Genomic DNA, 13,186 nt, shown 5'->3' with positions numbered 1-13,186 from the left:
ATGGTAGGCAAGGTAAATAAAAACACTACAAGGCTCACTGGAAGAGAAAGGCTGGTACTAGGTGACACAAGGAACACACTACGAGCTGGCAACATGATGGAGGAAACAGAGATTATATCTCACTTTTATACACTTGCTTTTATGTGATTCTCCTTTAAAGACCTATCCCTTCCTTTTATTAATTTTAATGCTTTTAACCTTTTTATCTTCCTCTTCTTTAAATGGTTTAGCCTTTAAATGTATCCCTTCCTGTATTCATTTACTGCTCTTATTCTTTTTAAATTCCTACTCCATTTATCGTTTAACTCTTCAGCTCTCTGTTGCTTTATTCATTTAACCAATGTCCTGTTTAGCCCTTCTTTTTATCTTCATTCTGTGTTTACAGCCTGTGATGTGATGTCGTCCCACTCTCCCTCAATTTTAATTTTGTTCTCTCCTGGTTGATTTTAAACTCATTTTTCCTTCATTGTACTGAACTGCCTCTCCATACCTGCCTGTTGAATCTGTCTTATTCCTGTTATTTGCATCTTTAAAATGTTGCTCTCTTTGTTTGGCCACTCTGTTGATCTCTGTTCTGTTGTTGTGTTTCTGTATTTGCTTTGTCTGTCACAGCACTTTGTAAACATTTTTTTAAAAAGTGCTATATAAATAAAGCTATTATTATTATTATTATTATTATGTACACAGACAATCAGGGGATAACCAGACACAGGTGAGCACAATCAGGACAGGGAGGCACAAGGTGGGAAAACACGAGGAGCAGGATCTAGAAGGCAGAGACAGTATGTACAAACTAAAACAGGAACTGACAATAATACTAAATAAATGGGTAGAAACAAAACATGACCTAGGTAGCTATATGGGTTGTGTCACCAAAGACATGCTCGTTAGGTTAACTTGTGATTCTAAATTAAAAGGTGTTCATGTGAGTGTGGCTGGTTGTCGGTTGTAACACACCTCTCGCCTAATGACAGCTGGATCGTCTCCCGCCCCCCGAGACCCCTAATGGGAAAAGCATTAAAAGATAATGGATGGATGGATTTGTTGCCACATTCTTTAAGAGAAGTAAACTTTAGTGTGTACTGTAAGTGTATACAATTCCTGAAAATGTATTTTACCTCTATCCATGAAGTCATTTTGTTCTAATTCAGGCTTGAAAGGCAAATATAAGTGAGTACTGAGTATCAACACAATGTGATAGATTCATTAAGGACACCACTTAATAGAACTCTACTTACATCAATTAAGGATGAAAAAGGAGTTTGAAATGATTCAGTCGATTATTGATTCATTTGGTTGTTTGATGAAAAATGAACAAAGGAATCAATTCTGATGCAGCTCAATAACAGATATGAATTAGTTGATAAGGAATCATATGATGACACAAGTTGAAATGACAAGCATGATGATTGAAATAAGTGTTGAGTGTGTAAACTCCTCTTCTTCTTCTCCTCTGTCTTTAATGATGTGTTTCCAATTAATTATTCTCAAGAGTCATTATAAATATGCAACATGCTGTCTTAGTCAGAAGTCATTTCATAAGAATATAACATTTCATGAGATATAAAATGAGAAATATTAAGAGATTAAAAAAAAACATGAACCCTGTAGTAAATGATAAGATCTGAGTGTGTAAACTCCTCCTCCTCCTCCTCTTCCTCCTCCTCCTCCTCCTCTCCTCAGTGTCTTTATAAGCTTCAGTGTCTCTTCTCCTCACACTCCAACCCTGCTCACCTCTCAGCTGGACAGTAAGGGACGTTTACAGCACACACTGACAACATGCTGGGGACCCTGTGCACTCTCATCACTGCTCTAACATGTAAGAGATTCTTCTCAGTCCTTTCACACACCATCATTTCACACACCAACCTTTCACTCATGTCTTTTTCTCTGTGTGTGTGTTACAGATGTTGATGCAGTGATAGTGTTGACCCAGACGCCTGCTGTCCACACAGTTTCTACAGGACAACAAGCTGTTCTTCAATGTAACATCCAGAGAGATGATAGTAATTATGTCTCCTGGTACAAACAGGTTCCTGGTGAAGCTCCTCAGTATGTTCTGAGATTTCACCACTCTGACAGCTCACCTGACTTTGGATCAGGATTCTCCTCAGACAGATTCAACTCTAAATCTTCATCAAACATAGATTATCAGTTCATCATAAAGAGAGCAGAGACAGGAGACTCTGCTCAGTATTTCTGTCAGACATGGGACGACTCTGCTGATGAAGCTGTATCACAGTGATTCACACTGTGACAAAAACCTCAGTGACAGACTGACTGCTGCATACATGAGATGTTGACTAAGTCAATCCAAGAAAAGCAGAATAACTTGAACAAAACAAGAAAGGATACTAAACAAAGTGTTCTTCAGGGTGAAAAGAGTTTGATAAAAGTCCATCAGTGTTGTTGTAATGTGAGCAGACTGATGAAAGAATGACATGTTGACAGTGAAAGTTGCTCTCAACAGGATGTTTCAGTTCCACTCCCCTCATTAGTGAGAGTCAGGAGGTTTTTGTACAGCCATGTATACAAACTGAATCACTGTGGTATTCGGACAAGGCACCAAGCTGATTGTGACGAGTAAGTACTTTGAAACTCATCATGAAATGAGAGAGATTTGATCATTCTTATTCAAACTGATCAGTAATCATCATTTGTTATTTAACTCATTGTTCAGATATATTTTTGTGTGAACAACACACATTTATATTTAGTTCTCTTTCTGACACCAGACTATGTCTTGGAATGAAACGGAAAGCTTTCAAAAAGATTTCAACATTTGTATGAAATAGTTTCTGTCAATTCTGAAGTATGTTGATGTTTGAGGAATGTTGAACAGTTCAGATCAAATTAAAAAAATGTGACAATTCATGTCCAAATATAAACGGCATGTTTGATCCTTTCTAAACCTTTGTTGAATCATCTCTAAAATGTTTCTTACAATGTGATATGAAGAATTCAAACTTCTAAACTTCTCGTGTTTCAAATGTTTAAAGTTTTTGATGAGTTAGTTTTTTCAATTAAAAACATGCTCTGGATTATTTCCTCATTTCTAAGTGTTAGATAGTTGGTTAGAAAAAAGAATTGAATTGTTATTTCAGGACAGTTGTTTCATATTTCACAAAGTGTCTTTATGATATTGTTACTGTCATAACAAATGATCCTGATTGATGAATGACTCATCATTTTGATCATCATTTCATGATGTTTTTACATGTGATGACAACATTCTTTACTGCAGCCTGTTAGTCAAACTGTGAACAAAACTAATGAGTTGATGGTCTCTGTCATACTTTGTATTGAATGACTTCACTTGTACTCATGTGTTCTGTGTGTGTGTGTGTGTGTGTGTGTGTGTGTGTGTGTGTGTGTGTGTGTGTGTGTGTGTGTGTGTGTGTGTGTGTGTGTGTGTGTGTGTTTCAGGCTCCAGCCTCTCTCCACCTGTCCTCACAGTCTTCCCTCCGTCCAGTGCTGAGCTCCAGTCCAACAAAGCCTCTCTGGTCTGTCTGTCCTCTCAGTCTGTGCCTTTTGCAGATGTGAGCTGGTCTGCTGCTGGGAGTCCAGTGAGCAGTGGGATCTCTACCAGCACGGCCGTTCAGCAACCAGACCAGACTTTCCAAATCAGCAGCTATCTGTCCATCCAGACGTCAGACTGGAACATGGACAAGGTCTACACATGTCGAGTGTCTTTGGGCTCCCAGACTTCAGAGAAAACCATCAACAAGTCCCACTGTTCCACTGAAGACCAGTAGAGGAGCAGAGGGACCATTTCTAATCTGCTTCTTGACTCTTTGTGCTGTTTGCTCATTACAAGGTTCACATCTTACAGTATATGTCTGCATGCTTGTAATACATGTTGTGGCCTTTAGGTGGAGGTGATGGATCAGCTTTGCAACGTGCTACAGATTCATTAATTATGCAATACAAAATGTGATTAATGAAGAATTTTCTTTAATTGAACTCATGAATAAAAATAACAAAAAAATAAAAAATGATTGAACTGTTTATTTCCTCATTACTGATGTTTGTCTTACCAACAGGTTATTAATCAACACAAAAACATTTCATTGATTCAGTCTTTAAATAATAAAACAGTATTTGAAGATGTTTCTATTTTAAATAGGTCAACCTGTGCATCAACAAAGAGCTTTTTCAGTTTATTGTATATTTGCCTCGTTTTAGTTTCTTGCATAGGAAGTGTTATTAGAATAATCAGATAAAATGAACAAATGAAACTGAGATTTCATCCTCCATCAGTGAAGCATCACCTCTCTGCTCCTCCCTCTCCTCCTCCTCAGGATGCACCTGCAGGCCTCCTCTCCTTATTCATAGCTGCATGCAAATGAAGAGGTCAAAGGTCAGCTCACTGTAAAACTGTCTCTGACCTGAAATACACTGATGTTTCATTTGTGATCAATTGGTTAATCAGACAAATACCTTAACAATGTCCTTAAATGTAGAAACTTGTAGGATCGGTTAAAATGTAAAAATAATAAATAATAATTTTGATCATCTTTACATATTTAAATCCTTTAAAGATTTAGTTTTGAGTGACTGCACCATACTGATGCTGATTATAAGACACCATAAGGCTGTGTATATTTAATCATAGCTTAATCTTTTTTGCAGGACCTGCCTTGAAGTAGATTCTGACAAATGAAATCCAGAAACATAGATACTTGTGCAAAGATAATTGTTTTCTTTTAAAGGGTTAAAAAAAATGCACAGACAAACAGTAAGTGGATGACAAGTACTTCAATACATCACATTCTGTCATCACTTACAGATTGGTTTTCTTAAACATAACATATGGAAGAAAAAAACTCTAAGGCTTGACTTCAACCACAAGGGGGAGACAACTCTTGATGCATTTATGTGTGCATGTTTGAAAAGAGTCAGTTAAAGTGCAGTCAATTATCTTAAGATTCATATTTGATTGATTTAGAGGTTTTTGTATCAGCTATAAGTTTATACAAAAGACAAAGACAAAGCGTCTTGTGCACTGCAGGGGTTAAATATACCAGAAATGTATTTCACCAGTGTGACATTTTGATCACGACTATACTCCTCATCAGATGGTCTGATTTGTCTTCAGTGATTTTTTTGGGTCGACTCTGCACCTGCCCTATTGATTTGTATGTGTGTATTTTCCTGATTGTTTTGAGTATATACATACAAACATTTTACCTAAGACAAAATAAACTCAACAGATTTGTATCTAATTAAGAATGCTTTTATTTCAAATAATCCATGCACAATAAAGCAAAGCTGTGTTCACACCAACAGTTATGCATAAAAAAAATGCTGATCAATCTATTCATCGTCTTTGGTCAAATTCTTCTCTGAGGTGTGGGAGCCCAGAGGAACTTAACACTTGAGAAGGTTTAATGGCCAGCTAGACACAACATGTATTACAAGCATGCAGACATATACTGTAAGATGTGAACCTTGTAATGAGCAAACAGCACAAAGAGTCAAGAAGCAGATTAGAAATGGTCCCTCTGCTCCTCTACTGGTCTTCAGTGGAACAGTGGGACTTGTTGATGGTTTTCTCTGAAGTCTGGGAGCCCAAAGACACTCGACATGTGTAGACCTTGTCCATGTTCCAGTCTGACGTCTGGATGGACAGATAGCTGCTGATTTGGAAAGTCTGGTCTGGTTGCTGAACGGCCGTGCTGGTAGAGATCCCACTGCTCACTGGACTCCCAGCAGCAGACCAGCTCACATCTGCAAAAGGCACAGACTGAGAGGACAGACAGACCAGAGAGGCTTTGTTGGACTGGAGCTCAGCACTGGACGGAGGGAAGACTGTGAGGACAGGAGGAGAGAGGCTGGAGCCTGAAACACACACACACACACACACACACACACACACACACACACACACACACACACACACACACACACACACACACACAGGACATTGAACACATGAGTACAAGTGAAGTCATTCAATACAAAGTATGACAGAGACCATCAACTCATTAGTTTTGTTCACAGTTTGACAAACAGGCTGCAGTAAAGAATGTTGTCATCACATGTAAAAACATCATGAAATGATGATCAAAATGATGAGTCATTCATCAATCAGGATCATTTTTTATGACAGTAACAATATCATAAAGACACTTTGTGTGCCATGAAAAATACTTTGTGAAATATGAAACAACTGTCCTGAAATAACAATTCAATTCTTTTTTCTAACCAACTATCTAACACTTAGAAATGAGGAAATAATCCAGAGCATGTTTTTAATTTAAAAAACTAACTCATCAAAAACTTTAAACATTTGAAACACGAGAAGTTTAGAAGTTTGAATTCTTCATATCACATTGTAAGAAACATTTTAGAGATGATTCAACAAAGGTTTAGAAAGGATCAAACATGCCGTTTATATTTGGACATGAATTGTCACATTTTGTAATTTGATCTGAACTGTTCAACATTCCTCAAACATCAACATACTTCAGAATTGACAGAAACTATTTCATACAAATGTTGAAATCTTTTTGAAAGCTTTCTGTTTCATTCCAAGACATAGTCTGGTGTCAGAAAGAGAACTAAATATAAATGTGTGTTGTTCACACAAAAATATATCTGAACAATGAGTTAAATAACAAATGATGATTACTGATCAGTTTGAATAAGAATGATCAAATCTCTCTCATTTCATGATGAGTTTCAAAGTACTTACTCGTCACAATCAGCTTGGTGCCTTGTCCGAATACCACAGTGATTCAGTTTGTATACATGGCTGTACAAAAACCTCCTGACTCTCACTAATGAGGGGAGTGGAACTGAAACATCCTGTTGAGAGCAACTTTCACTGTCAACATGTCATTGTTTCATCAGTCTGCTCACAATACAACAACACTGATGGACTTTTATCAAACTCTTTTCACCCTGAAGAACACTTTGTTTAGTATCCTTTCTTGTTTTGTTCAAGTTATTCTGCTTTTCTTGGATTGACTTAGTCAACATCTCATGTATGCAGCAGTCAGTCTGTCACTGAAGTTTTTGTCACAGTGTGAATCACTGTGATACAGCTTGAGAAGCAGAGTCGTCCCATGTCTGACAGAAATACTGAGCAGAGTCTCCTGTCTCTGCTCTCTTTATGATGAACTGATAATCTATGTTTGATGAAGATTTAGAGTTGAATCTGTCTGAGGAGAATCCTGATCCAAAGTCAGGTGAGCTGTCAGAGTGGTGAAATCTCAGAACATACTGAGGAGCTTCACCAGGAACCTGTTTGTACCAGGAGACATAATTACTATCATCTCTCTGGATGTTACATTGAAGAACAGCTTGTTGTCCTGTAGAAACTGTGTGGACAGCAGGCGTCTGGGTCAACACTATCACTGCATCAACATCTGTAACACACACACAGAGAAAAAGACATGAGTGAAAGGTTGGTGTGTGAAATGATGGTGTGTGAAAGGACTGAGAAGAATCTCTTACATGTTAGAGCAGTGATGAGAGTGCACAGGGTCCCCAGCATGTTGTCAGTGTGTGCTGTAAACGTCCCTTACTGTCCAGCTGAGAGGTGAGCAGGGTTGGAGTGTGAGGAGAAGAGACACTGAAGCTTATAAAGACGCTGAGGAGAGGAGAGGAGGAGGAAGAGGAAGAGGAGGAGGAGTTTACACACTCAGCACTGTTTTCATTCATTAATAACAGACAGGGTTTATGTCTGTTTGTTCCTGTTTGTCATGTTGTTGTTGTCTTTGGAGTTCTGATGATCTTCTTTGAATCTAGTAAATAACCTGAGGGTCCAACAAAAGTTTATGTATAAAACATAAAGTCCATCTCTGTTAGTTGAGCGGATTAAAATGTTTCATAATCTTTTTTATGAGCTGTAAATCTGTCCTGTTATTTGTGTTATTAGTCATAAAAATCAACAGAAACTCATAATGAGACACAAACATGATCTTCTTCTGCATCCGATTAAAGTTCCCTTCACTCTGTACACACTAATATCATATTCATGTCACATTCATTTGGAGGTGATAGTGTTTGTCATGATTTTAAAACACAAACATCACAAGATGGTTTCTTTTCTTTTCTCTTCACTTGTGTGATTTATATTCTAAATACAAGCTCCTCTTGGTTTTCAATGTTTCCAGAGATAAAGAATGAATCTGTGTGTTTAGTTTTGTATCTTTTCCATTATGTATTACAATCAAAGCTATTTTTTCATCGATAAAAATATAGTTTTAGTAGCTTTAACCAACTTAACTTCAGTCCAACTGTTTATATCAACATGCAGAAAAGATGAACATAGACACTGACTAAAGTTTTTTCTTGTTATGTGTAATAATAAATGAGACGAGGTTTCTGTCCTTTAAGAATACATTTAGGACACTTATTGGATGTCACATTCTAGAGTAGAGCAGTTACAAGGAGCGTTAAATGTGAAAGAGACTCAATGCAATATTTTAAGATAGTTTGAGGCTTAGGTGTCATTTTGATAACCTTTCTGGCGACAAATGTACATTGTATCTTCATAATCTTCGTTCAGTTTATGTTTATGATCTTTAGTTTGTTCGTTTCTACTAAGATTCTTTCAGGTCTCGCTTGAAAATCGTTGGACTGTTACGTTTTCTACTGTTGCTATGGTGGTAGCTATGGATGCTATCAACAACGAACCTGAAGGAAGTGGACGTTCGGTTTGCGGCTCATAAAACGGGTTAACATCAGACCAGAGACATCAAACTAAGCTCCTATGCAATAACTAATGATTTCTGTTACATTTTCATGGATGTCTTACATTACAACCAAATTTAATAAAACGATTGGAACAGATCGATGCATATTAGCAACATTATAAACTATAACATGTAACAATACATAAAGACAATACTATACAGTTTGTGTGATTTATATGATTTCATTGTTTCATGGAACAACTGTTAGCAGGTTATCCATGTTCAGTTATCGTCGACGACGTCATCATCGGAGGTTGTGATGTAGCTGAGCATGATGCTAACTTAAAGAGAGTGCTTGAAAGAGTAAAAGAAATAAACCTCAGGCTTAATCCAGCAAAATGCAAATTTCACCTGGACCACGTTGGCTATGTAGGTCACGTCTTCACAAGTGGAGGACTTAAAGCAGACCCTGCTAAAACTGCAGCCATCACAGACATTCCAGTCCCCACAGACGTCACCTCACTACAGCGTTTCCTTGGTATGGTCAACTACCTTGGCAAGTTCATCCCGAACTTCAGTGACATTGCCTCACCACTGAGAAAACTGACTCACAAAGAAACTGCATGGTGCTGGTTCCAGCAGCATCAGGAAGCATTTGAACGTCTCAAGTCGTGTCTGTCAAGCCCACCTGTACTGTCATATTATGATGTTACTAACATGCGATGCATCTTGTTATGGACTAGGAGCTGCATGCCTTCAAAACAGCAAACCCGTTGCCTTTGCATCACGTACCCTCACGGACACAGAGACTCGTTATGCTCAAATTGAGGAGGAGCTGCTAGCTGTCGTGTTTGCCTGCACAAAGTTCAGAGACTATGTTTATGGTAAGCCCATAACGGTGGAAACAGACCACCAACCTTTGGTGACAATCCTAAAGAAGCCGATCAACTCTGCCCCTGCCCATCTCCAAAGAATGATGCTACACTTGCAAAGCTATGACATCACCTTAGTCTACAAAAAAGGTAAACACATGTACCTCGCAGACACCCTCTCACGAGCCCCGACTACAAAAGTTCCCCAGAGCCCTGCTGAAAATGACACTTTTGAAGTTATGTCTGTTAGTTACATTTCCACAGCCCGCCTGGAAGAACTTAGAAAGCACACAGCGGAGGATGAGGTGCTACAGACTCTCACTGCAGGCATTCAGTGAGGTTGGCCCTCAAGAGAGAGCCAGCTCCTGCCTGCTGTGCGTCCCTTCTTCCCCTACAGAGATGAGCTGACAGTCGAGGGTGGAATCATCATGAAAGGACACAAAACTGTCATTCCCCAGTCCCTGCACAGAGAGTACATTAACATTGTGCACAAAGGACACCCCGGTGCTGAAGCAACAAAACGCAGAGCTAGAAGCGTCATATTTTGGCCAACAATGTCAAAACACATCACTGAAGAGTTGCTTTCATGTGCAGTGTGCAACAGCACCAGATCTCATCAGCAAAAGGAGCCTCTTAAGCTTCATCCAGTTCCAAGCCTCCCATGGTCCACAGTGGCAACAGACATTTTCGATTGGCATGGTAAACATTACCAAGTGCTGGTCGACTCTTATTCAGGTTGGTTTGAAATTGACCTTATCCACAACATGACGTCATCAGCTGTGATCACAAAATTAAAAAGACACTTTTCAGTGCATGGCACACCTCACACCCTGCTCTCTGACAATGCCAGACAATACACCAGTCAGCAGTTTAAGGATTTTGCAAGACAATGGGATTTTGAACATCTCACAAGCAGCCCTGAGTACCCTCAATCAAACGGACTTGCAGAGAGAGCTGTCCGCAGTGCCAAGCAACTGCTGGAACAATCTTACAGAGACGATTCTGATGTGTTTCTTAACCTTCTAAACCTCAGGAACATCTCCCGTGATCCTACACTTGGTTCTCCAGCTGAACGCCTGATGTCACGTCAGACACGTACAGCTATTCCTGTGAGCACCAAACTGTTGCAGCCTACCCCAAAAAATACCCAGCAAATGAATGCCCATCTTCTCAACAAAAGGCTCACTTTAAAGCGCCACTATGACACTTCAAGTCGCCCTCTCAGACCTTTGTCAGAAGGACAAGTTGTCAGAATGCAGGCTCCCAAAGGCTACAATTAACTTGGAATCGTGAAAATGGTGAGCAAAGAGCCTCGTTCCTACATCATCCAGTCCAACGGAACAACATACAGGAGAAATCGCCGCCACATCCTTCCTGTTGCAGAGCCACCACCGCCACGACCGTATACAGAGGACTTCGAGCCCCAGAACACGAACCACTCTGCATTGGATAATGTTCCCTCCACAGCTGACAGAGTCATACACACTGAGACCTCATCACAAATCCCCTCGAAGGCCACTTCACACAGACAGAGAACCCCCTCAGTAATTACAGTAACACCCCTTACATCTCACGCTCAGGACGCATTTGCAGACCAACTCCAAAATACATTCAGTAAAATGAACTAAAAAAAAAAAAAGAAGTAAAAGGGACAGTAAAATGTGTGTTTCATTTTGTTGAGTATTTTGAAAAAGAGAAAACTTAACAGAAATGTCATGATTCTGTGATAGTTACAAGTTAAATGTGGAAATGTTATTGAAAAGTCCATAAGTTTCTACAAAGCTGTATGATGTACATGTTAGCAGTACAGTAAGACAGAATAGTTTTATGTTGATTTTGCAAAGTGTTTTTTTGCTTCTGATAGAGCTAAAAGCAAAATGTAAGGATGTAGATCATTCGCTAAATGATCGTTCTGTTTGTTTACTACAGGCCACCGTAGCAGGCGCGTGTTTATCCTGATCAGCACCACTAGAATGCGCAGTTATAACATGTCATGCCTGATGAATGACACATGTCTACTCTCGGTTAATAAATGAACCACTGGCAATTAATAAATTGTCTTCTTATTCACATGCACGCACTGGATGCAACAAAGACAATTCAACAACAGGCAAAAGAAAATGTAGGCATGTCACAATTTTAAAGCCCTTACTGTGAAACTACTACGTTTTGCGCTGTGGACAAACATAGGTATTACACATTTTGACATGAGACTGGGTTGGCAAATTCCCATGCCCCCCCAAGAAGCTCTGCGAGGGTAAAGAGCTGATCCACTGTCCCACGACCAGGACAGAATCACCATTGTTCTTCCTGTATCCGAGGCTCGACAATCGGCTAGAGCCTCCTTTCCAGCATATAACAGAAAACTATTTGAATGGTGGCTTCATGGTTTTCAAAATGAAGTGTCATGAAAATGAAAGAAAAAGAGTCTGAAAACACTGAAATATGTTATGTCTTCATGTTTACTGATGGTTAATAAATGGTTAATGTTTTTTTGTTTTTTTACATCAAAGTGGTCTATCAAGAATACACTGAGGACACTGGTTGGTAGTTACAGGGGGCTTTAGTTAACGTGTCAGAGAGTCAAAAAGCAGAAGTGTTCAGTGAGGAGGTTTTTGTCACGGTGTAAATCACTGTGATACCCACTCATCAACAGAGCTGTCATATGTCTGACAGTAATAAACTGCTGAGTCTCTCTCCTCCACAGTGCTGATGATCAAACGATAATCTGATTGTGACTGATGAGTGGATGTGAACTTTGGAGAGGAGAAACCAGAGCCATACTCTGGAGAGCTGCTGTGATAGTTCCTGAGAATATACTGAGGAACTCCTCCTGGAATCTGTTTGTACCAAAGAGCATAACTGTTAGTCACAGTCCCCAGGTTACAGTCCATGGTGGCTGTCTCTCCTCTCCTCAGAGTCACAACAGGAGGCTTCTGTGTCACCAGCGTCACAGCACTCACACCTGGAAACAACAAGATGACATGGAGTCAAGAGAAACACACAGACTGATGAATCCAACATGAGCTCAAAGCTGCAGTAAGTCAGCCTCCTTACATGTTAGAGCAGTGATGAGAGTGCACAGGGTCCCCAGCATGTTGTCAGTGTGTGCTGTAAACGTCCCTTACTGTCCAGCTGAGAGGTGAGCAGGGTTGGAGTGTGAGGAGAAGAGACACTGAAGCTTATAAAGACACTGAGGAGAGGAGAAGAGGAGGAGGAGGAGGAGTTTACACACTCAGCACTGTTTTCATTCATTAATAACAGACAGGATTTATGTCTGTTTGTTCCTGTTTGTCATGTTGTTGTTGTCTTTGGAGTTCTGATGATCTTCTTTGAATCTAGTAAATAACCTGAGGGTCCAACAAAAGTTTATGTATAAAACATAAAGTCCATCTCTGTTAGTTGAGCTGATTAAAAATGTTTCATAATCTTTTTTATGAGCTGTAAATCTGTCCTGTTATTTCTGTTATTAGTTATAAAAATCAACAGAAACTCAAAATGAGACACAAACATGATCTTCTTCTGCATCGTATTAAAGTTCCCTTCACTCTGTACACACTAATATCATATTCATGTCACATTCATTTGGAGGTGATAGTGTTTGTCATGATTTTAAAACACAAACATCACAAGATGGTTTCTTTTCTTTTCTCTTCACTTGTGTGATTT

General features: G+C 39.3%; 2 protein-coding genes across 3 annotated transcripts; one reads left to right on the top strand and one right to left on the bottom strand.

The window, feature by feature from the left end:
• Positions 1-1,764: 1,764 nt before the first annotated feature.
• On the top strand, positions 1,765-4,008 carry LOC136183059 (immunoglobulin lambda-1 light chain-like). The gene is made up of 4 exons (XM_065964889.1): positions 1,765-1,819; positions 1,908-2,237; positions 2,554-2,583; positions 3,427-4,008. Exons 1-4 carry the CDS (start codon positions 1,780-1,782, stop codon positions 3,753-3,755), a joined length of 729 nt encoding a protein of 242 aa, XP_065820961.1. The 5' UTR covers positions 1,765-1,779; the 3' UTR covers positions 3,756-4,008.
• A 1,206-nt stretch (positions 4,009-5,214) lies between these two features.
• Positions 5,215-12,629, bottom strand: LOC110002790 (immunoglobulin lambda-1 light chain-like). Of its 2 annotated transcripts, none has more exons than XM_065964888.1 (4): positions 12,575-12,629; positions 12,161-12,482; positions 6,698-6,732; positions 5,215-5,841 (listed from the first exon to the last, which is right to left on the bottom strand). In XM_065964888.1, exons 1-4 carry the CDS (start codon positions 12,612-12,614, stop codon positions 5,513-5,515), a joined length of 726 nt encoding a protein of 241 aa, XP_065820960.1. In that variant the 5' UTR covers positions 12,615-12,629; the 3' UTR covers positions 5,215-5,512. The 2 variants fall into 2 exon arrangements, with proteins under 2 accessions (XP_065820960.1, XP_065820959.1); XM_065964887.1 differs by lacking the exons at positions 12,161-12,482; positions 12,575-12,629 and adding exons at positions 7,048-7,373; positions 7,462-7,575 and having other exon boundaries at positions 6,698-6,731.
• Positions 12,630-13,186: the final 557 nt, after the last annotated feature.

The sequence above is a fragment of the Labrus bergylta genome, chromosome 16, assembly GCF_963930695.1.
Source record: "Labrus bergylta chromosome 16, fLabBer1.1, whole genome shotgun sequence".
Classification (NCBI taxonomy): Eukaryota; Metazoa; Chordata; class Actinopteri; order Labriformes; family Labridae; genus Labrus; species Labrus bergylta.
The sequence above is the reverse complement of the archived record's forward strand: the minus strand, read 5'-3'. Positions and strand labels throughout refer to the sequence as shown.